Consider the following 23,978-nt stretch of genomic DNA (forward strand, 5'->3'; position numbering starts at 1 on the left):
ATAATATTAGGAAATATTACTTTGTATTATGCTCTTTAACTCAATTTGAAAACTCTTCACTACTCCCAGTGTTTGGGAGGGTCAGGCACAGGAATGTGAGGCTAGCTTTAACTATATAATGAGATCCTAGTTTGTTTGTTTTCTTCTTGAAAACCCATCATTGTCAGTTAGAAATTACTGCCTAGCTTGAGTTTCACTTAATTCATATTTCAAACATTTAATAATTATTTCTGGGTAAAATACTCTCTATATGGATATTGAATCTTACTAAATCTAATTTTTTACTGGAACTTACTTGTTATTGCTCTACTTTATTACCCATGGTCAAGCAAGTCCCTAAAGCACAGTATTATACTAAGGTCAGCAGAAAAACTCCTTAAAAACAGTTTTTACAAGTCGATGAGAACCTGCATATCTAAAGGAATTTTATCATTTGGTGTTTTATAATTTGCTTTTGAATTCTATTTTTTTAATTTATTTTATTTTTGTACACTATAGCTGTCTTCAGACATACCAGAAGAGGGCATCAGACCTCATTCCAGATGGTTGTGAGCCACCATGTGGTTGCTGGGAATTGAACTCAGGACCTCTGGAAGAACAGTCAGTGCTCTTAACTGCTGAGCCATCTCTCCAGCCCTGCTTTTGAATTCTAAATGATACCTTAAAATTTTGAGACTTTATTAATTATGGAAGACTTTTGAAACTGTCTTAAGAGCCAGTTTACAAATTATTTGGGAAGATGAGAATTCTTATAACTAAAAATACTATATCCTCTGTTTATTACTCTTGGTAATTAAATCTTATTCTAGCTGAGTGTATTAAGTTTGAGGCTGTCCTGGTCTACACAGCAAGCTTCAGGGCTCTCAGATCTAATGAGAGAGACCCTGTCTCCCTGTCTCCCCAAAACAAACAAACAAACCAAGAAACAAAAAACAAAACCTAAAATTAAACCTTGTTTTAAATCAATAAACCCTTAAACGACAGACATATTAAGTCATAGAACCAAAGAAATTGGATAATGCTATAGTTTAAAGTCATTCTTAAAAGTCAATCTAACAGTTTTGCAAAAACTAGCATCATTTGAATAAGTACTACCTTTTTATGGTCAACTATCTTGAAGATAAGACACTCTAAAAATGTAGATATCAAAAGTGTCAGAAATTGTCTCTTTTTTTACTTAAAAGTCCTGACTTTTTAAAACAAATATGAATAAATCCACAAGTTATGATAGTATAAGCAAAACAGAACACAAATATGGGCATATATACTCCAGAAATAAGGTTAAAATTTGAATTCCAAATTATCAGACTCGTTCCTTAAGGTATATTTCAGTAAAATTTCCATAAAATTTATAAGTAATAAATTATTCCATTTATGAAACCTTTGGCCTTTGGAATCAAAACAAAACTAATGAGCAAACAGACGGCACTGGTAATGCTTATGGTTACTATGTGCAATTATAAAACACTAAAAGAAAGAAGAATGTGTTAAGTCTAAACTTTTTAAAATGCTTTTGTGTTACATGACTAAAACAAACTCTTCAAGGTAATTGCTTTCTTTCTCCATTCTTGAGTTTTAGGGCATTTGACTATCCTTTTATATAGTGAAAATTTATTACATATTACTATTGAAAGGTGACAAAAGTAAATGTCTTACTGCAATAGTAGATCCATTCTTGCCAACACCACCATGGAGGATCACATGGAAATAATTTGAACAGGAAAATATTAATCCACCTACAACTCCAAGAACCGGAAAGATCTTCAGTTTTATTTCTATGATAGGTATCTTTGGAGGTAGAGGAAACAAGCAAACCATTAATAGAACAGAATTTCTCTTCCTGTTAAATAGGAAGAAACATGACATGACATGACATGACAACAGGCTACCCTTTTCCACAACACCAAGCCTGAGCTTCTGCAATACAAACAGGAATTTTTTTGAGACTGCTTTACTAACTGAAAAATGAAGCCACCAAATCAGTTCAGTTTGTTTATAGGGTTATAATCAAAGAGTTAATTTCACAAGCCTTTATCTGACTTAAACATGAAAAAGCATAGTTCAATGGAACTTAGTAATTTCTAAAAGGCAGCATCACAGAAAAGACAGACAGCATGGTCTGCACTATACATGTGATGAATATCACATGTGATAAATATCACATGTGATGAATACCACATGTGATGAATACCACATGTGTGCATGCAAAAAGACTGTGTAGCTAAGACCCAGGATTAAACCTCTAGTGATATATTTACCTGTTGGTTAACTGTTGTTCAAGACAACTTCCAAAGGCAGCAAAGGATTTAAAAACAATAATCATGAATTGTCGGATGCTATTATACTTTGAAAAGAGACTTTGAGAAATGATGCCCAAATTTATGGAAACTAGAGGATAACACTAAATGTAGAAAATCATTAGTATCATAATGTGAGGTTTTTTTCCATTGTTATTGCTGAAAACCCTAAATGAAACAAGTTTTAAGATTCAGTTGCAAATTGAAGATATGTACACCTGACTTAATGACTAGAACTGCCAACTGCTTCTTGGGCCACATTCAGCAGCCAGTGGATTCAGGTCAGTGGTAGAACATTCTTGATTCTATTGTTCATATGGGAAGGGTGGGAATGTCTTGGGGAACACAGGTCTAATTGAAAGTAACCGAAAAGCCTGTTTCTGACCTTACGGGTATGAGGAGTAACTGAGAATCTGAAATAGGTAAATGCCACAGGAAAATTTTTCATTGTTTTAAAGTAAGGTTTGATTTCTAAAATACTGTATATCTATGTTTTGATGAATATGCATTGAGTCAGAGGCTATTTAATGATAAATTTCAAATATATTTTACTAATTCTATTAAAATATTTATAACCTCAGCATATTTTTTCTCTTTTGTATTAGGAAAATAGGGAGTTTTTTTCTATACAATAAAACTTTCATTATAGAAGTAAATGTCATATAAAGCTAGCATACAGAATATTAATATTATTAAATGAAAGAAAAGGCTCATAAAAGAGAGTGAATGTTAAATATAACTCCAAGAATTTCTAAAGACAGGCAACAATCTAGTACCCTCCTGTGCACATAAAAAGCATTTCAATGTAAATTTGCATATTTAGATTTACCGTATAGTCCCACATCATTGCTCCTCCAAAGGTAGACAACATGAAGACGATCACTAAAGCTACCTGGATCTCAGTTACATCCACCCTACAGAGGAAGAGCAAGGGGTGTGAGTGCTTGTAAACAGAGTTCTCCAACATGAAGGTGAGTTATCACATACTCTACGACACAGGTGCAAATAAACCACACAGTCTGGTTGGTTTTTAATCTTTATGCCTTTATACCCCTCACTGAATTCTGTATGAGCTGACGATGCTGGGTAGAAAAGAACATTTGTTCTCACAGGTAAAGATCAGTATACGCAGATAAAAACTACTGTATAACATGTACAGATTGCAACAAGTTACAGAAACTACAGAAACAAGACATTTTTTTTGAAGATTTTTTTTATTCACTTATATCCCAATCATAGCTCCCTCCCTCCTCTTTCCAGTCCCACCCTTACAAATCCTCCCCCTCACCCCCACTGGCCTCTTCCATTCTCCTTGGAGGAGCCACCAAGATACCTTGGTGTACCACACAGACATTTATTTTCTACTTGATGTATTTGTGTGGTTTAAATTTTTCAAAAGAATTATGTGTTATTCTTTAAAAAAAATCACAAGACACTCATAATAATATATAAGTAATCATATGCCTTAAGGTAAATTGTATATTATTGTTGATTATTAATGTTGGTATGTATGGTATGTGAGTGCAGGTTCCTACGGAGGTCACAGGATAATCTTAGGTGTTGGGCTTCACTTTATGTTTCACTTTAAACTACTCTCTTTGTCATTTGCTGCTACACATAGCCAGCTAGCCAACCTGCAAATTTCTGTGGATTCTCCTATCTTCACCTCCCATCTTGCCAAGGAAATACTGTGATTACAGATATCTGCTGCTGCACCTGGCTTTATGTGGGACCTGGGGATTTGAACTCAGGCCCCGTGACTGTACAGCAAGCACTTTACTCACTGAGTCACTCCTCCAGTCATAAGGCAAATAATTATTCTTTCCTTTCTTCTTCTTCCTCCTCTTCTTATTACTATTACTATTGTTATTGTTATTGTTATTATTCCTCCTCTTCTTTTTCCTCCTCCTCCTCTTCTTCTTGGTAATCAGTGTTCCCTTTTTATTACATTTTAATACACTTATTTAGTGTGTGTGTGTATTTATGTATGCTTGTATATGTGTGCCACAGAGATCAGAAAACAACCTGAGCAAGTTGGTTCTATCTACCATGTATGCCCCAGGAGTCAAACTCAGGTCATCAGGCTTGGCAGCAAGCACCTTCACCCTCTGAGCCATCATGTCTCCCCTATGTATATATGTACGTACATATCTATCTATCATCTATCTATCTATCTGTCTGTCTGTCTGTCTGTCTATCTGTATGGGTGTTTTGCCTTCATGTATGTAATATGCACCATATTTTTGTCTAGTACCCACAAATGCCAGAAGAGGGTGTCACAGCCCTTGGAACTAAAATTACAAATGGTTGTGAACTGCCAAGTGGGTACTCGAAACCAAACCTGAGTCCTCTGGAAGAACAGCCAGTGCTCTTAACTGCTGAACCATTTCTCTAGGCTCACCTAAGGCAAGTTCTTAAACATTTAAGTTAATTTCATGAATGAAGTAGAGAGAATTTTAACAGCTTTCCTTATTAAGTTATCGATGCCGCAACTTTTTGGTTTCTACAGATATTTGTTGCTTCATATATAGACATGTTTAAATTTCTCTCAAACAAAGGCAGTAATCAAGCATTATGAGTCCCCCTAGCTTACACTCCTCAGAAACTGTAAAACTCTTCTGTTCTGATCTAGACGTTGGCAGACTGAAAAATCCATCTACACCGATAATCCCTTCCCATTTAATTTACTATAGTCTAGCTGTTGGTCCCATTATTCTACTGAAATTGTTTAAACAAATGCCTTTTTTTCAGTGCTGCAAACTGAATCCAGGTCCTTACACATGATAGGCAAGTGTTCTACCACTGAGCCACATCTCCGAATGGCTTTCAATTACTCAGTGGTTCAACTTCAGTGATTCTCTTGTATAACCTGATTACAATGTTTAAGATGAGTCATTCTCTTTTTGAACTACTTTGCTATATTCTGATTCCATGTTTTACTGTGACTTTTTATCTTGCTACATGTCTGTTGGAGATTGGTTCTAATGCTTTGATTCAACTGGGAATCTGCGTGTCCAAATGCTAAAGGTCCTTGTCCCCAATTGGTTTTTGATCAATCAATAAAGATAAAGATGCCAGTGGCCAATGGCTGGGTAAAGGGAGACAGGCAGGACCCTTAGAGTTGCATGGGCTAGGACACAGTATCGAGAAGGAGACACTGTCGTGAAGCAGTGGGATATGGATGGATGCAGGAGCTGTAGGAGATAAAGCCAATCAGCCATGTGAGATTTCAGGTAAGTGACCACTGGCCACTTCCCTGATGGGCCCAGTGTAGCTGGCAGAGGACTAGAAGTGCCCTACCACTGAGCTATATGGCATATTAAAAATAAGCTAATGTGTGTGTGTATTAGTGGATCCAAAAATTCCCTGGGCATGTAGCTGAAAGCTCGACCCACCATGAGCATAAAGCAGAGTAGCAAAAACACTACAGGTATCTCCCCAGGTTCCCTTCTAGAACTAGCTCCTCAGCTCTGGGTAGCAGCCCATATAACTGAGTATGGGGGCTGCCAAAAGAATCAACAATAGTATAAAGTTTCCGAAAACATTATAACTAATAATTCACAGTCAACTTGTGAGGTCTCTGGAGTATCTGCTATGCTCACCCAGGCTTCCTCATGTGACTTCCCTAAAGCCTTTGCTCTGAACACATAGCATGCATACATGGCGGTATACACGGCGCGTGGTGCTAACCAACACTGCCTGAAATGCCTTGGTTCAGATTCAAGACTGTTGTACATTATAAATTGCACTGCTTTTATTGTTCATACAAAGCTTTCTGCTTGTAGAGAAACAGGTAGTTTAATTATGAAAAACAGACAATAGTTTGCTTTAATCATCCCTTATTATGTATGTATCAAATCAATAACTGTTGTATTAGAATGTATGACTTTAAACATTTCTTTTTGAATTTGAGTTGCTGACTTGAGTTTCTCAATAGGGCATTAGATGAAGCTTGATTTAGGACTATGAAAGAATTTTCTGTTGTCTTAGTCAATGTTCTGTTGCTGTGAAGAGACACCATACTTCAGCAACTCTTATAAAGGAAAACATTTCATTGGACCTGACTTAAAGTTCAGAGGTTTAGTACATTATCATCATGGCAGGAAGCATGGCAGCATGCAGGCAGACATGGTGCTGGAGATGGAGCTGAGAGTTCTACATCTAGGTCAGCAGCCAGCAGCAAAAGAAAGAGACACACTGGGCCTGGCTTGAGCTTTTGAAACCCCAAAGCCCACCCCCAGTGACACACTTCCTCCAAAACCCCACACCTACTCCACCAAGGCCACCTCTTGATCCCGTCAAACATCATCTCCCCATTAGGGAGTGGCACTCCCTAATGACCAACCATTCCACTCTAAGAGCCAATGGAGGGTATTCCTATTCAAACCACCACACCAGTCATGTGTAACAGCCCTAAACATACTTCTGACATTTGGATTATATATTTATATGAAATCAGCATTGATAATTATAAAACCCAACAAACAATTGGCTCTGAAAATGTTGAAAATGCTCTATGTCCTCCAATATCAAATGATCAAGATTTATTCTTTAGGTAAAAATAAATAAGCACATTGAATTCATTAGAATGCAAATCTGCTTTTGTCTTTATTGTTTTACTTTATGTTTGGGTGTTTTGCAAGCATGTATGCCTGTATGCCACTTGCATGGCCAATGCCCACAGGAGGGGAAAGGTGTTAGATCCCTGGAACTGGAGCTACAGAGAGCTATGAAGTGCCGTGTGGGATGGAGCCCAGCCTCCTCTCCCATCCCATTGCTTTTGTCTTTAATAAACCACTCATATTTGTGTATTTGTTTTAAAATAAGATTACTTATGATTCTTATCAGTCAATGTTTTATCCATTTTCTAAGCCCATATACCCATATCACATATAGTCACTTCTCAGGGATAAAGGGATCATGAGTAGAACCAGCTTAAGTCGTCCTGTTCTAAAGCAAGTCTTCATGCTCCTAACATACTGGTTCCAGAATTTCATCTGCAAATTTATATCCTCTCAGCCGTTTTATGTCTTTAAGACTGTCTTCCTACATGCTAAATCCGTATCTCCAATCTACATCTTTTCTCATGAATTCCAAATGTTTCTGTCTACCTACTTTACATCTTTGCTTTGATACCTGTCCTTAGATATGAGAGGAATAATAATTTCTTAGCAAATATAGTAAATATATGGATTAGGTTTTTTAAAAGATGTGGAAGAAAACTTCTCGACTGAGTTATTTGGGGCACAGTTAAAGGAATAAAGTGGACTGACTCTTAACACGCAAATAAAAATGTGAATCATGACATCCAGTATTTACAACATCAATGGCAAGCAAACACAAACTTCCAGCCTACCTGAGAAATGTTCAAAGGAAACACAGTAATGTTATGTATGGTACTTTACAGAAGAGAAGGAAGAGGGGTGTTAAAATCTGCTAAAGACCCTCATGTTATATGAGCTATAAATTATTTGGAGGTGTTTTTTGTTTGGATTTTTTCTTTGGGTGAGGGGCAGGGAATTAAAATGTTTTCTCAGTGCCTGTATTGGAACAATTGACTATTCTAGAACAGTTGACTCCCTCAGAATCAATACTCTTACCTACAACACTTACAACTCAATATCTGTGTTGTGGAATTTTCAGTAACAGAATTATATGCGACCTAGCCACAACTCCATGGGTTTTAACTAGTGACTAGACGTAGCAGAAAAGTGGGTAGTTATCAAGGAATGAACTTCCTTTAGATAAAAGTAAAGAACATAATGAGAAATGAGCTTCACCATAAGTTTTTAATTAAATTTATGTTAAATTTTGTCCTTTGTCCATGTCATTTAAGGGCATATTAAGTACGGGGGCGGGGTGTGTGTGCATATATAAATACATACAAATCCTGAACAGACAGCACAGCATCTGTCTATGTGTTAGCAAAAAGATGTCTAAGGAGGAGGAACCCAAGGTATAGTGCCAAGCAGTGTAGCCCTAGCATCTATAGGGCATTCTCGTGGTAGTTCACCTGGCTCCCACAGCTGAGTCTTCAAAGGATCATCTGTTGTTAGTGACTATTGTCAAGGGGGTCCCTCTCTAGGATATATGATAATTTGACCAAAATATCATTTTTAATTAGGCATGGTGGTACATGCCTTTAATCCCAGCACTTAGCAGAGGCAATTGGATCTCTATGAGTGTGAGGCCAACCTTGTAATTCACTTGTGTACATAGTGAATTCCAGGCCAGTCTGGGCTACATATATAATCCTATCTAAAATTTTTTTGTTTTATTTAAAATTCTTCAACAACAATAAAAATATCCTTAGATTCAGCATCACATTATTTTATGAGCCCAATAGTGTTTAGGTATTGTATACCCTTTAAAAAAAATGTTTGGTATAATAAATAAAATAAAAATTTTGTTTTCTTTTATCCCAACTATCCTTATTTGAACTAGTAAGTCAAAGAAGATTGGAAGAAAAATATATTGTCAAATAATATAACTACAGAGGTTAGAAGAAAAGACTATTGTCAAATAATGTAGCTCTGACATGGTGCAGGATACCAGAGCAGCTATAGGTGTGGTATTCATGGCTATTCTGATAAATAACAAGAATTTTAATTCCCAAACACAGTTTTATCTTCATAATATGAGCAGATGCCATTACAGATTATGAAAATGAATTTGGTTGCATCATAAAATGTAAAACTTAAAAAACATGCTTACCTTCCGAATCTCAGCACTCCTGAGACGTAAGTCTGCCAATGAGCACAATAAAACATGAACATCCCAACGAAAGAGCAGAAAAACAACCAGTCAGGATGTGTTCCTAGGCGAACAGCAATTGAAGCGCCAATGGCCATAAATACTGAAAAGCCAAGTTTAGGAAGAGTTAAGAAAGAAAACTAAGTATTAACCTGTTTAGAAATATAGTTTTAAGGGACATAATCCTGGCATTAAAATATAATACACTTTTTAAAAAAAAAATGGTGAATTTTTTTTACAATGCAAAACTCAACTTTTATTTGTTTGTTTATACAGATTTACATAGGGGGACAGAGGACTGCTTAAGAAAAAACAGTAGTTCAAAACTAGCATGGATAACTTAGTGAGACCCTGGGTCAAAAAAAAAGAAAAAAAGTCAAAGGATCTCGTAGACCTCAGTGGGAGACCAGTTGCAGAGCAGGCAGAGAGCTCCAGTTTCAACTAAGTCTCAAACAGTAAAAATGTGCTCAACCATAGGGGTGGGTCAGACTGCTTGGTGGATCAGGCCGCTTGAGTGAGGAAGGTGTGCTTCTGAGATCTGCATAGTTCATTTTACAGGCAGACTTTTATGGAAGGGACAATTGTTCCTGAGTTAAACAGCTCAAGGAGGGGACTCCAGGAGTGGATTGTGATTTTCATTTTTCCGTCTTTATTTGTACTTTTCAGGATGTGGCATGGCATCAGATTCATGACAGAAACAGGTAATTTTGCAAGACGACTGATATTGAGATAGAATTACGCTTAAGCAAAGGGTAGTGAGGGGTCATTTTGGTCCTAGCCAGGTTTAGTGTGTAGCTCTGTGGTTGTAGCAGCCACTGAGGATACCCTGTGATTGCCTTCACACTCTGCCTAGACAGCCCAGCTCACTGCCCACCAAGAAAGTTTGTCTTTTTAACCTTAAGTTGAAGAGGGACAAAGATCCACTCTCTATAACTCCTTCCAGTTGATATTGCTCTATTGCCCCTGTATACTAAGAAAGAGGGGGATTTTAGCAGTCTGACCCAAGGGGAGTTGGAGGCATTGCATGCAGGAGCGAGCTGGAAAGCTTGCAAGATCATTTTAGCACAAAAGGAATTTTTGAACATACTTTTAAAACCTGCTGGGCAAAACTGCTCCCAAATATCTCTCTCTGCAAAATACCAGCAACTCAAATATCTCAGATTTGTCTTTGAAAAGCCAGAGAAGAGAAGCAAAACTTCATTAATTTACCTGTGGAAAGAGAGTCACAACCATGATCAAACAGTTCCCCTAAAGGAGAGCAAGAGTTTGTCCTTCTGGCTTGTTTTCCATCAATGGCATCCAATGACTGGTAGATGAAGAGTCCCAGGGCACATAAAAGGTATGTCCAGTATGGTGCCTACAAAGAGATACGGTCGACAAGAATAAGTGACAAGCTAGCTTCTGTGTGAAAACATAGTGTCAGTGCTGAGCAGTTTCAGACTCTGCGCTGGATTCCAAGCCCACGGCTTCTCTAAGATTCCTGTACTTATCAACGGCACTTGTACGACATTTTTTCAGGCTGTCTTTGCTGTAAGACCTTCAAGGCAAACAGCAGACCTGCCTGTGTCTCATGATTGAGATTGGAGACTGGATTTACTCTCCCACCTATGTAAGGCAAGGAACCTGAAATCCGATCTGAGAGAAGGAAACAGAGGCAAACCCCTTGGCTGCTCCAGCTGACTGTTATTTCCAGGCCACAACACAGGAATGGGGATAAACAGAGCCCATCATTTGTACTGAGAATGGCAGAATTGAGAAAATGGAGGAAGTCAGAATCTGTGCAGCAGAGAAGCTGGGAGGCAGCTGTCCTGAGGGGAGCTTGGGTTGTAAAAGGCTGCCTCCAACTCTCTGGCTAAGAACTGATCAGTGCCTCAACAAGACAAGACTGTTAACCAGGGCCAGGGGAAGAAGTCCCAGGAACTGAAGGTCAAATCCTTCTCACATCTCACACAGAGCTGGGGAGAAGTCATGTTCCCACTGGGCACGGCAGTAAGACCTTGTAATGTGTGGGACACAGAATAATTCTTAGAAGTGAACTAGCCTGGAGCCATCAAAATTAGTCCTGGACCAGGGACTTTCTAGATATCTCTAACAAAACCTAAATGACATTCTCAACCTGTGGTTAAGACTCTCTTAGGAATCAAACAAAGGACCCTCTCACAGGGGTCGCCTAGGATCCTTGGAAAACACAGATATTTACATTATGATTCATAACAGTAGCAAAATTATAGTTATGAGGTAGCAAGGAAAACTTTATGGCTGAAGGTCACCACAATATGAGAAACTGTATTAAAGGGTTGCAGCGTTATGAAGGTTGTGGACCATTGGTTTAAAGGATCCAATTAATTCTCTACAACTTAACTGCAACCAACATAGAGCACATCTGAGGGAGGAAAATCCAAAATCCAAACCCACAAGGCACCCAATCAAAAATTAGCAGTCACGGAAAGCAGCAGAATGTGACACAGAGGAGTAAAATCAATCAGTCTTCGATGATATTCAAGAATGTAAGAAATAATAGGAACAGCAGACCAGATATTAAGGAAGTGATTACAAATGTGCTCCATATTTTTAAGAAGGTAGAGAAAATTACAAAAGGGAAAATGGAAGAAAAGACTTACACAGAAACTCTGGAAGGGAAGAGTATAGAATGTGCTGTGTAAAACACCTTGGGTATGATTATTTTACATTAGACACTATGCAAGGAAAGATCCGTGAACTGGCAGGCAGCCTGGATGAAAACTATGTCAAACACTGCACAGGCAGGAGACGAAGAGTACCTAGACTTGGTCAGAATTGTCCCCAGGGGAACAGAAAAGCACATACATGTGTGTGCTTCAGAAAGAAGAGGGATAGGTGGGTCATAAATATGACAGGAAACAATGAAATATTTTCACACCTTATGAAACTTATAAACCTACATATATGAGAAGCTCAACAAAGTCCAGGCAGAATAAATAGTTTTAAAAATCAACCAAGTCAGCACTCAAGATGCTAAGAAAGGAGGGTCATGAATTCAAGATTCATAGCAAGCTCTAGGCTAGCCTAGGAGATATTGCAAGATTCTATTTCATTCTCCTATACGGCCCATGCACACACATGCACATGCCCACACTCCACCAAGACAAATAATAGTAGTCATAGTAATAATAGGAAGAGAAGGAAAAGGAAGAAGAGGAGGAGGAAGAAGAGGAGGGACAACAATAACACTGTAACAAAAGCATTTTAAAAGCCAAAGAAAAAGACACATGACATGCATTCCATATAATGGCACATAGACACACAGCAGAAGAGACCTGTGATTATGGTCTCTTTTTTCAGATAAATGGAAGGCAGGGTTCATGTTGGCCAGTGGTTCTGGAGGTTTTGGTCCACAGTTGCTTGGTTCCACTGTTTCTGGTCTTGGGGGTGGGGGTGGGGGAAGCACCACCAGCAGGGACCTTAGGGTAGCCCAAAGCAGTCGACCTCTTATCCAGTAGGAGGCGCATAAAGAGGAAGTGTTCAGGGACACACCCACTGGCTACTCCTTCCAATTAGGCTCACTTTGCAACCCTCCCCTCAGAAATGAGTCATCATTGGGTTAATGCTTTATGAAGTGAGATCTCTCAAAGGCCCACCAGCTGGCAACGAAGCTTTCTTGAGCCTTAGGGGAAATTTTAAAATTCAAGTCACATGCAGGCAGCCTAGAACTGTACACGAAGAAGAAGGAGGAAGAGGAGGAAGAGGAAGAAGAAGGAGACCAAGAAAGTAAAATTGTTAAAGAAAAAGTTTGATGTGCAGTTGATTTCCTGGCTCTGCCATGTAATGATCATGTGACCTTGGTTGGGGAAGTCATTTAACCTCTGATTTTTTGTTTTTGAGACAAGGTCTCACTGTGTATCCAGGATAGCTCTGAACTCATAGTGACCATCATGCCTCTGCCTTCCAAGTGCTAGCACTGAGGGTGTGTAACCCTAAAATAATCTTGCTTTACCACGTTAAGTCGGATTACCTCACCTGTAACCGGTGAGTAACAACGGCTTTATCTGATGAGAGAACTGTTATCACTCTTTGTGATAACCTGGCACACAGGGAGAGCATAATGGAATTAGCTACTATCATTGTTTGCCTATTTTTTTTTCGTGGCAAAAATACATTTCAAATATCAACCTGTGCATGGTTTATGGTGATTCTACAAATACTCAAATCAGCCCAAACACCTATTCCTCAATCTTCCTACTAGTAAACAGAACTTTGCTTTGGATAAGCTATATAAAAAATTTATAATTTGTTCCTATTAGATGCTGACACCAGTAATCACATCGCTGGCTATCTTGCTTTTACATTTTAAAGGGTTGTTTTCAAGACTGGGTCTCTCGACATTCCTGACTGGCCCGGGTACTCACAGGCTGGCTTTGATTGTGCTGTACTGAGAATTATTTATTTAAAAGGATTCTAAGTCACTTTCACTTAAAAGAAAAGCAGAGGACGACAGAAGTATTCTTAAAGAGCAGCACCCCGTGTCAAGTGATAGAAGAGAGCACTAAGCTGTCACACGTACTGTGAGGCAGCTGGGGCGGGAGGGGGGACAACTGAGGAACCATCCCAAATGCATAAAAATGAGGAACAAAAACCCTCCTGAATTTAAAACGATCTTGGGAGGTTTACAAAGACCGGCTCTGTTCATCAGGACCCTCTCGCCCGCAGCCCGCAGTGTGTGTTAAGACGTCTAAAAGGACGGGCAATGCCATTTTTCTTGTTACCCTCTATTTTCTTTATTTACTTCCTCTGCCCCCACGAAAGGCTTCTGGCAATAAATTCTATGGAAGGATCCAGCACTGAAAAGGCCCTGTGTACAAGTGGGAAATTTGACCACATTTAGTCACTAGATGGTGATTCTGAAACATCTCAGTGCTCTCTGGACTTCCACAGCAGTAGACACTAATGATTTTATGGGCCCACGAATGAATGAGGCCGCTGCTTGGCCAGGAAGACATGGCACTTAAAGCCTTACTCTTCACTTGTACACTAGAGAGAAAGGGAGTTGTGGAGAGGGGCGTGGCAGCAGAGCAGGGGGAGAGGAGTTGGGCGGGGGAAGAGGAGTTGGGAAGAGGGTGAGGAGGTAGGCACGGGGAGAGGGGGTGGGCAGGGGGAGAAAAGGTGGTAGTTCCCTACCCCACCATATTTCTGCCTGCTCCTTGGGGTTTCGATCTCTAATCAAAGCTCTCCAGACCAGGACTCCAAATGTCTCCCTGCTTCTTTCTGTCTCTTACACACACACACACACAATCACACAATCACACAATTTCATTTTCTGGTTTGAACTAATCAGAGTGAATAGGCAGGGCCTGTCTTTCAGCCACAGGGCTACACTCCCTACCTCCACCTCCAACGCAGTGATTAACAGAGCATACATTCAATACTCATTGCCAAATTAACCAACAGTGTGGGAGTAAAGGTGGTTTTGCCCCATTAGAGGACTTGGGGCAAGTCCTTCATGCCCTCAAGGTTCCTCTGGCCACCTCTCTCCAACCCCTCAGTCAGTCAGTCTTCTGAACAAAATGGAATGACCAGGGCTCTACCCAGAGTTTCAGCCGGGCCCTATCTTGAATACCCTACTCCGCTCTCCGGCTCCAACACACCCAACAAAGTCCAGGGCCTGGGTTGTTTATGGCTTGACAATTACTCCCTTCCTAAGTGTTCTCCTAACACCCAGCAAAGCCTTGTGTCCCCTCCTTTGAGAATACAGCTCTTTCTTCACCTGTGCTTCACCTAGAAAGAAATCAAAGGACACACCATACTGGTCACTATATTCCACTCTAAAGCACAGCTTCTACAGAGGCTTGCTTTCCAGTTGCAGTATGGTTCATGTTCATAGGATTATTGCCATCTCGAACACAAACATTTAAGAAACTACTAACCTGTATCTGTGAGTTTGTAACAATACTCTGTCTTCATGGGCAGTTTCCTTAGTTTTAAGGAACTTCCCCCAGCTGGCAGCAGTAAGTTACAATGGCACAGCTCTAGAATCCTCTAGTCAATGAAGACTGAATTTAGTCAAAGGAAAGAATATGTTGAGTCATTCTGCTTACTGTTTCTTTAAATATGGCACATGTGTCTGGATGTCTGTGAAAGCCACAGGTATCTAATCTCCCGGAGCTGGAGTTCCTGGTAGTTTTGAGCTACCTGACCTGGGTGCTGGGAATCGAACTTGAGTCCCCTGGAGGTGAAATGCAATGTTCTTCATCACTGAGCCATCTCTCCAGCCTGTCAATGGACATTTTAAAATCTGTAATGTAAATGAACGGAAACCAACGGCAAAAGGCTTTCCACCTCACACCTTCCCTCAGATCTCTTAAACCACATATCAGATCTTCTCAGTGTAACGTGACAGGCAAAACTGCATACTGTAACGACTTACTTACAAAGAACCGGGTGTTGAATCGTGATGACACTCTACTTGGTTTCTCTTAAAATGGCATGTTTCTCTTCTTTCACCCACAAGCAATGGCTTAGCAATAATGATTACTTTCACAAGATAAATGATAATCTGAAAAAGATATGTGGTGCTTTTGACATAAGAATTTAAGAGGTCTACTGCTACTCTTCTCATTTGTAATATTTTTTTTAATTTGCAGAGAATCCGTTTATGTTTTTCATTTTATTTATTGGAAGGAGCTCGCAAAGAAAGGTAATAATCAGCCAGTGTAGACCAACAGGTATCTTAATATTCGATGTATCTAGGTGAAAATGGAGAAAAGAAAACTTTTTTCTTATAGAGAAAGCCAGAGGGTAGTAAATCAGCTGTCTATTATCTGACTTTCATGGAGAAAGAAACCTCACAAATACCCAGATACTAGTACGTTAAACATCCTGAAGAAGTGTACTCAGTCTGCTTGATCACAAACAAACAAACAAAGAAACAAACAAAAACTTAAATAAGACTTCTTTTGGCCGCCAGCCGTACTTAACAATGAGTATTAGCTAGTAGCTTCCTGTGCCATTTAGGTTCTGGAAAAGCATTAGGGAGAAGACCAGACTGTTGAACTATAAAGCACTCGAATCTTTCTGTGTCTGAGGCAGGCACTTTAAACCCCATACATGGTACGTACAAAGTAGAAGACAGAAGAGTGAGAAAAACCAAGAGCGTTACATACACAGGCTTAGGCTGAAGGAATGGACTCCTCTTCGGAATGTCAGCCAGGAAGAAAATGACTTCCCAACGGCTCAGATGCCTTGATTTAGTGAGGGCATACCGTCTCTCATCAATGCGCAGGAAGGGCTATGAGAGAGAGGGGAGGGGGCTGTCGATACCTGTAAGGCCTTCCACAGCAGGCAACACTGAGCCTCCCAGCACAAGGCTCTTTAAAGACCTACTGCTGGAGAAACAAGAAGACAAAAAAAGGAACTGAAGTAGACAAGGGAATTCCTAAGAACGAGGGCCCTGGGTTGTAGAGTAACTGGATGACTGCTGTCACTGGCTGTGCATGGTCCCAAGCAGGTTCAGAGTACAGCAGTGGGTCCTCAAACAGGAGGCCCTGGAAGCTTCCACGCTGTAAGATAAGACATGTCAGAGAGTAAAGTGCAGAGAAGTAAGACTCCAGGAGAGCAAGAAGACAGTATTCTTTCCTAAACAGACACCCATATCATAAAGCTAAATCTGTATTATGAAAAATCCCACTTATCATAATTCAAGTCATATGGAGGGAAGTTAAGCACCCGAGAGATACGAGGGAGAGTGTGTGTAACTGGCTGTGTCAAAACTAACTGTGAGCAGAGAACAGTTACTAATCCTGGGCATCCTTAAGTGTGTGCAGAATAGGAAGGAGACAGGACAGATGCTAAGCAACACTTACACACCTGCTCACTGGACAGACTTCACTTATGATTTAGACTTGCAAGCACTGGACTCTCTGGACAACAGTCTTTGCATCATCCTCTGAATCAAACTGCTAGGTCACATTGACTGCATGGCATGTTTCCACTCTAGATTCTGTAACATGACTTTCAGACGTTGGGTTTGTGACATCTGCTATACATGATCCATGAGGTCATATCTAGATGAAGAAACCCGAGTGACTTTCTAATTAACCCGCCCAGGATCAGTTTGCAGTAATGGCTTTGAAGGAGAGAACCCACTCCCAGGATTTCTTCTGGATTCTATGTGCACCCAGACCCTTGCTGTGCCACTTGGGGGTGAAGATGAAAAATTACTTAACTTCCCAGAGAGTCAGTCTCCAAACACAAGAAAAAGAAAGAAAAGAATCAATAAAAAGCAAACAAACAAACAAACAAACAAACAAAAAAGCCGGGCGGTGGTGGCGCACGCCTTTAGTCCCAGCACTTAGGAGGCAGAGGCAGACGGATTTGGATTTCTGAGTTCGAGAGTTCGAGGCCAGACTGGTCTACAGAGTGAGTTCCAGGACAGCCAGGGCTACACAGAGAAACCCTGTCTCAAAAAAAAAAAAAAAAGAAAAGAAACAATCACTGTCTCCTGAGAATTAAGGAATTATTATACAAGAAGTGCTTATGGAAGTATCTAGAACAGGAAAGGAGTTCTGTTGGTGCTAATTATTGTTATTCTATTATTGGCTCTTCCAGATAACATTAGGAGACTCACGGTGATCTTTTTGTCTGAACAATTAGGAACTTACTTAGTGTAGTTTGAAAAAATAGTTAATGCAGCATATCTAAGATTTTATACATATAAAACTGAGAATGAGTCTATGTTTTTGAGCCTAATGGTTAAAGTTGACCTAGTAAAAAATAGTGACACTCTCAATTCAGGATCTCCTTTTCAAATGAACAGGAAGTGTCACAAGTTGGAGGCTTCTGGGATAAGGTTTGCCCCTTATATATAAGATTTGCCCTGAGGGAAACTGGTTGTCTTGGAAACCGGTTGTCTTGTGAGAGTGTCAGAAGCCTCTGTAAGGATTGTAGGCACACTTTGCACCCACTTCGTCTGCTCTCTCACTCCAGAGCTGTCAGAAGGTCACGGTGACCATGTCACAGCTTGGGTGTCATGCTATCTCTAAATTTGCTATACTAAACAACTCAGTCCACTCCTTTTTGACTTAGCCTCACTCAAAGTTTTAGATCATTGGCAGATTCAGTCAGATGGTTTACCAAAGAGTTACATGATTGGTCCTAAAAATCTTTTTCCCCCTCTGAGACCTCATGAGCCAGCCTATACTATGTTCCTCTTGGTCTTACCAACTCCCAGCAGAATAGCCTGATACACCGTTTACATCATTCTGGGTCTTCTCTAGCCCAACTGCAAAGTCTTCCATATCCCTCCCATAAAAGTTCAAAAGTCTGTGAACCATATGATCAAGGTCATTAAGAAATGGACCCACTCCTTGGTACTGATTTCCCACAGTTGTTAATTTTCTTGTCATAGAATGTCTGACAAAGAACCAGAGGAGAAGGATTTATTTTGGCTTGTGGTTTAGGTAGTGACACAATCCACTGTGGTGGGAAGGCATGGTAGGAGGGTTATGAGAACACTGGCCACACTGCCCCACAGCCAGGAAGCAGAGCATGCTGGTGTTCACTTTGATTCCCTTTTCAATCCAGTCGCCCATGAAACACTGCTTACCCACATTCAAGAGTCTCCACTCTTCAGTTAAGCTCCCTGGAAACAGTCTCAGACACATTCCAAAGACCCCCAAAGACCCTAAGTCCTATTGACGAGTTAGATTAACCAATCATGCTAGAATAGGCAATACCCCAAAAGTCTTCTGAAATGGACATTTAGGAAACACTAGAACTGTACGTTCTCTGGTTTCTGAATTTTTATAAAAAAAAAAGGATCTCTTTGCTTTAAATGGCCATGGGCGAACTGACACAAATGCAAAGGGATTCTCAGAGCCACTATTGTGTCAGCTGGTAAGAGTTTAATAGCATCCATACTTCAGCTGACATTCTCATGAAAATGGAAACTGCATTTCTGAATGTTAAGAAAGAAGGAAATGTGAAGAGACAGGCTGTGTGTGTGAAGGATGTGATGCTGCTCACCGTGGCTTTACGTCCTGTCCAGTGAGGCTCGGATTTTTTAAGACAACTTGCAGTGTCTCCAGTAGACTGCTATCCTGGCTCGGGAAAACAGACCAATTAGAAATAACTAAATGCCTCACTCTGTAGCTTCCCTCACTTATTCTATGTGCCTGTGATGTGTTAAAACACTGTGCTGGGGGCTGGGGAGACAGCTCAGTGGGTATCAGTTGCTCGAGTTATCCTGAGGTTCAGTCTTCTGTGCCCACATAAAAAGAAAGTTGTTTATAATCCCTGTGCTGGGGACCCAGAGATAGGAAACCTCTGGGGCTTACTGGCCAGCCAGCTTAGGCTGAGTCCCCAAACCCAGTAAGAGATCATGTCTCAAAAAACAAGAGGGGGGGGGTCCTGAGAAATCACACTGGAGATTGACTTCTGATCTACAGACACATATGTGCATACGCATGCGTACACACACAGTTTATTGGGAGCTTGTGACAAACAGGGCACTTCCTTGTTCCCAAGGCAATTTTCCTCCAGGGTAGGTGAATGGTCAGGAAGGAGAACATCCTTGGCCAAATAGAACAGCCCCAGGGACTCATTGGTTTCCCCCTGGACTTCTGGCCTCAGCTCAGTTTACACACTAGCAATGAGTTGAGCACACTCATTTCTACGAAATACAGCAGCTAGGAGCACGGGCAAAGACACTCATACACTACTCAGGAAGGGACTCGGCCAGGTACTCCAAGACCAAGGGTTTGCTGAGATCTGAGCAGTCCTTTGAAAGGCAGCCTTTCTTTTTCTCTTTGTTTTGAAGAGTCCTGAATTACTTTCCCCATCTTTGGGACTTCTGGAGTTCTTGTTGAAATGCTAAGGGGAGCTGAGAAGAAGGAGGAGGAGGAGGCAACTCCCACCCCAAATCTACTACTGGTAAATCAAATGCATCAGATGCCCAATAGATGCTCTGTTCTCTAACTCAATAAAATGAGAGAGGTCAGCGACTATGCCCGTCTAATGAAACAAGAGCAGAATGCATAATTCTTCCTATTTATCACAATGTCACGTGCTGTCAATACTCGATGCAGACGTACGTCTATGGGAGGGGCAGCATATTCCATAGAGATTAGTTAGAGTGCAGTCACCAAAGCCGCGGAAACAAATCACACAGGAAAGCCGGCTCCTGACAAGGTCTCTGGTAGGTGCATCTGGGCAGCGGAAGGAGACCAGGAGGCACCTCGGCTGCAGAATGTATGGAAACCTCTGCTCCCAGGTGCCAGCGGTAACATTAAATCCTGGGGCCATAGTTCACTTCATCCCAGTCTCTTCCCTACTTTCTGAACTTTCTTCACCTTCTAGCAGATGGGAATGGATATTTTCTTTTAGTAAGAGAGGCCACTCCATTACAAGACTCGTGCCTTGCCAAACGGTGCTTGACAAAGCATTGAGCTGGTTATAAATAAATAAATAAATAAATAAATAAATAAATAAATAAATATCTCAAAGAATTAAACCTAGTTTAAATAAATATGAATGTGACTATATAGTGCCCTCGAAAGAGTCACTAACATGAATGTAAACGCACAGATTAAGAAGGTAGGGAGAAAAGATCAAAGTAAGTACTTATATTAGCTTATATTAGCCCTTCCCCTCCTCCCAACAAAGCCAAGGAAACAATCTGTAGTAGAGAACGGTTGTGGAGCGGGGACTCGCCACCCCCCTTTGCCCTTTTGCACCTCCATAAACCTTTGGATAACAAGAAGCCCCCACCTATATGCTAACTTCTAACTCTTTCTTTAGATTTCCAGAACCCAGATGGCTTTACAGCACTCTTCCTTAGTAACTACTGGAAGGAGAAGGTGCAAGTTGGTCACCATGCTCTGGAGAGCACACAGACCCTGGCTGGCCAAGACTGCTAAGCCTGGCTTCACTGCCCCCTTCTCTCCATGGAGACTCCCTAGAAAGGAAACTGGAGCTTCGAGGAAGCAGCTCTTCCAGCTCCTTCAGGGCCGGCTTTTCTATAAACCTGATTCTTTTCTCACAATGCTTAGTCTCCTAAACACTGGTACCTCAGTGCCTAGGAGCAAAGATATTTGATTCCGGTAACCCTAGAAGCCTGGAACTAGAACTAGCTTTGAATCACCAAGTTATCAGACATACACTTTTAATAAGTCCATTAAATAGGCTCTGGGATCTTTTGATATCCTAAGAATCTATGATTCTACTTTGGCAAGAGATAGTCAAGGACTGGAACCCAAAGGATCATATACTCGAATTCAGTAAATCCTTCATCAAGTGTGTGTGTGGGGAGGTGAGGGGTGTCTAACCATTTACTAACATTTGTTTATGCTCAGACCAAACAGGTAAATATTTAATTCAGGAACGGTTAAAGGTAAGTGGGAGCTGAGGAAGCCATCTCTCAAGATTACACTGTGCTGTTTTGCTCATACACCCAGTTAGCAAACACTATGCAGGACACTGTGTCACCAGTTGAAATCTGGTACAGCTGTCCTGCTCAGCAAGACTACACATAACAAAAAGAAACAGAGACTGGATGGCTACAGAAGCTTGTGGCAGCAGAAACACGGCTTTCTGGTTTGGAATCCTAGTCCCCTCACTTAAAAGCTCTCTAATTCTGGAAGATAATTTCTCTTCCCTTCACAGAATCTATGAAGAGGAGGATAGTAACTATCTTCTTCATGAGACAAAGAGACTGAGATAAGAGAACAGCTCCGAACAGTGCCTGATAGGCAGGAAACAGCCTGTGGCTGTTAGTTACCACACTCTCAGGATTGTGGGAGTCTGGGAGATCCAGACTTTTTGACTTAGAAGACAAAAGTTCGTAGGGTAGTAGTGTTAAGGGAAACAGCTGGAACTGGACACTGAAAGACAGGTAGGTAATTGTGTAAGTGAAGGAGGGAAGGACAAGAGGAAGAATCCCTGTCATAGCAAACTGTTCACCTTGAAGTACAGGGAAGATTCCCTAAGCAGAAAGGATGGTCTGCAACGAACTTTGGAGCACCATTATAGACACTTAAACTAAACCACAGCTTTTTTTGATCTACTTCCCTTTGCTCTCAATCACCTTCTAGAAGTAAGTGCATAGCTGAGTTCCAGGTCAGCCTGATCAACTAAGGGTGCCCAATCTCAAAATTAAGAATAGAGGAGCTAATCTAAGCTCCATGGCAGGGCCTTCCTGGCTATCATGTTAAAGGCCCTGGTTCAGTCTCTAGTCTGGCATGTGTATACACAGTGTGTGAAAGGGCACTCTGATTCCTCAAGTCTGAAATTCAAAAACTTCCAAGCTAGGTCAAAGGCACTAAGCCTTTGTGGACTTCAGTTTCCTCTTGTGAAAACATGCCGCTGTTACTTCAGGCTGGCAAGAAGGAATTCCAAGATGGCAGAAAGGCCACCCTAGGAAGGGAAAACTCACCAACAACCTCAGGTTGATAAGGGTAAACCCCTCAACCAATGTGAGCGCCCTTCACATTCATACTTGCATCATACAAAGCGCCTAAGTTTTCATACGTCCACAGATTCAACAAAAAGAATGTATCCTTCACAGCTGGATCAACCTGGATCTCAATTTTATCGAGCCATGCCATTTAATAAAGCAAAATTGCCAGAAACTATTCTTAGAACTGCACTAAGCCCTTAAAAATGAAGTGTTTGCATGGATGCAGAGCATGAACTATTTCTACGGTATTATCCAACCCCGAATCTCGCGTTTGTGCATGTTCACGCTCTATATTTACACGTAATTATAGAGAGAGCGTAAAGAAAGTCATGTCATGGAATCTCCAGAGCGATGTTATCCTGTACAGTGAAGGAACCACTTCTGACCACCACTGTCCAAGGCCCACGTTACCTAATATTCTTACTTTACACATAGGAGAGATATAATTACAACTAATAAAATGTGCTGGCTTTTATAATCTCTAAGTCTAGATAACTGTAAGGACTGTTACCTACACCCTGCTTGTTTTTCATGAAAAAGTCAACGAAGCAACGAGGAAGTTACCATCCAGAAATAACTTATCTTTGATCAGTCCTACTAGTAATTTCAGGATCACTAGGCACCACCTTTGAGAAACAGAGAATTATAAAGTGCTAAAGGCACTTTACCCAACCCATCCACAAGTTCTGCCTGCATGGCGATGTAGGTGTTTAATCCCCAGTGTGCGAAATATGGGCTGGTGGTCCCATGGCCCCAGGGATGAAGTGTGCAGGCAGGGCTGGGGCAGTGACCTTGACAGCCCCCTCCAGGGAAGCTCGGAATGGTCACAGGATTGGGTAGTGGTGTGACAGTCTCCCTGGAGCCCCCGGGGAGGCTGAAAATGTACACTGCCAGGGGACAGCGGTCTGGTCGCGTCCGCACCTCCCTCCAAGACCTAGAGGATGCTCCACTACACAGGGTCTCCCCGCTCCACCGACGCCTATAGTGACGCCGTCTCCGAAGGAGGCCCAAGGGCTCCGGACAGTACCGGCGGGCGGCCAGCCCTACCTCCTCCGTGACCGTAGGGCAGTAGAAGATGAGCACTAGTGTGGTGACCAGGTTGATGGCGAGGCCGATGAGGGTGATGGTGTTGGGGGCCATCCAGAGCGGGATCCATTGGAGCAGCCAGGTCCAGTAAAGCTGCAGCGGCGGCTCGAAGAGCGACTCTCCCACCGCGCTGTAGCGGTGCTCCTCCAGCCGCCGCAGCTGCGCGGCGCTGAGCGGCTCGCCTAGCGCCTTCACCCAGCGCGGCGCTGGCCTGGCCCCGGCGCCCGCCGCCATGGCCGCCTGCGGGGCCCGCCGCGACCCAGCGCAGCCCGCGGCCCGCGCCGGGGGGGCGGAGAGAGCCGAGCGAGGGCACAGCGCCCAGGCCAGCTCCGCCGGTGGGACTCACTTTGCAGCGGGCCGCGGGGGCGGGACCGGGCCGCGGGGGGCGGGGCCTCAGCGAGCTCGCGGGCGGTGGC

At 41.7% G+C, this 23,978-nt stretch overlaps 1 protein-coding gene across 2 annotated transcripts in view; it reads right to left on the reverse strand.

The window, feature by feature from the left end:
- Positions 1–23,978, reverse strand: part of Chpt1 (choline phosphotransferase 1) — a 30,574-nt gene extending 6,596 nt beyond the window's left edge. The window contains exons 1-5 of one of the 2 annotated variants that reach the window (XR_003713327.1): positions 23,524–23,904; positions 10,260–10,407; positions 9,012–9,153; positions 3,127–3,211; positions 1,657–1,788 (exon numbers count right to left, since the gene is read on the reverse strand). Coding sequence is in view for 1 of the 2 variants with exons in the window: in XM_028783026.1 (XP_028638859.1) it covers positions 1,657–1,788; positions 3,127–3,211; positions 9,012–9,153; positions 10,260–10,407; positions 23,524–23,796 (780 nt within the window). In the remaining variant the exon portion in view is untranslated. Of the gene's footprint in view, positions 1–1,656; positions 1,789–3,126; positions 3,212–9,011; positions 9,154–10,259; positions 10,408–23,523 lie in introns of both variants that reach the window. The other variant, XM_028783026.1, reaches the window with a different exon arrangement.

The sequence above is a fragment of the Grammomys surdaster genome, unplaced genomic scaffold (genome assembly GCF_004785775.1).
Source record: "Grammomys surdaster isolate TR1022 unplaced genomic scaffold, NIH_TR_1.0 958, whole genome shotgun sequence".
NCBI lineage: Eukaryota > Metazoa > Chordata > Mammalia > Rodentia > Muridae > Grammomys > Grammomys surdaster.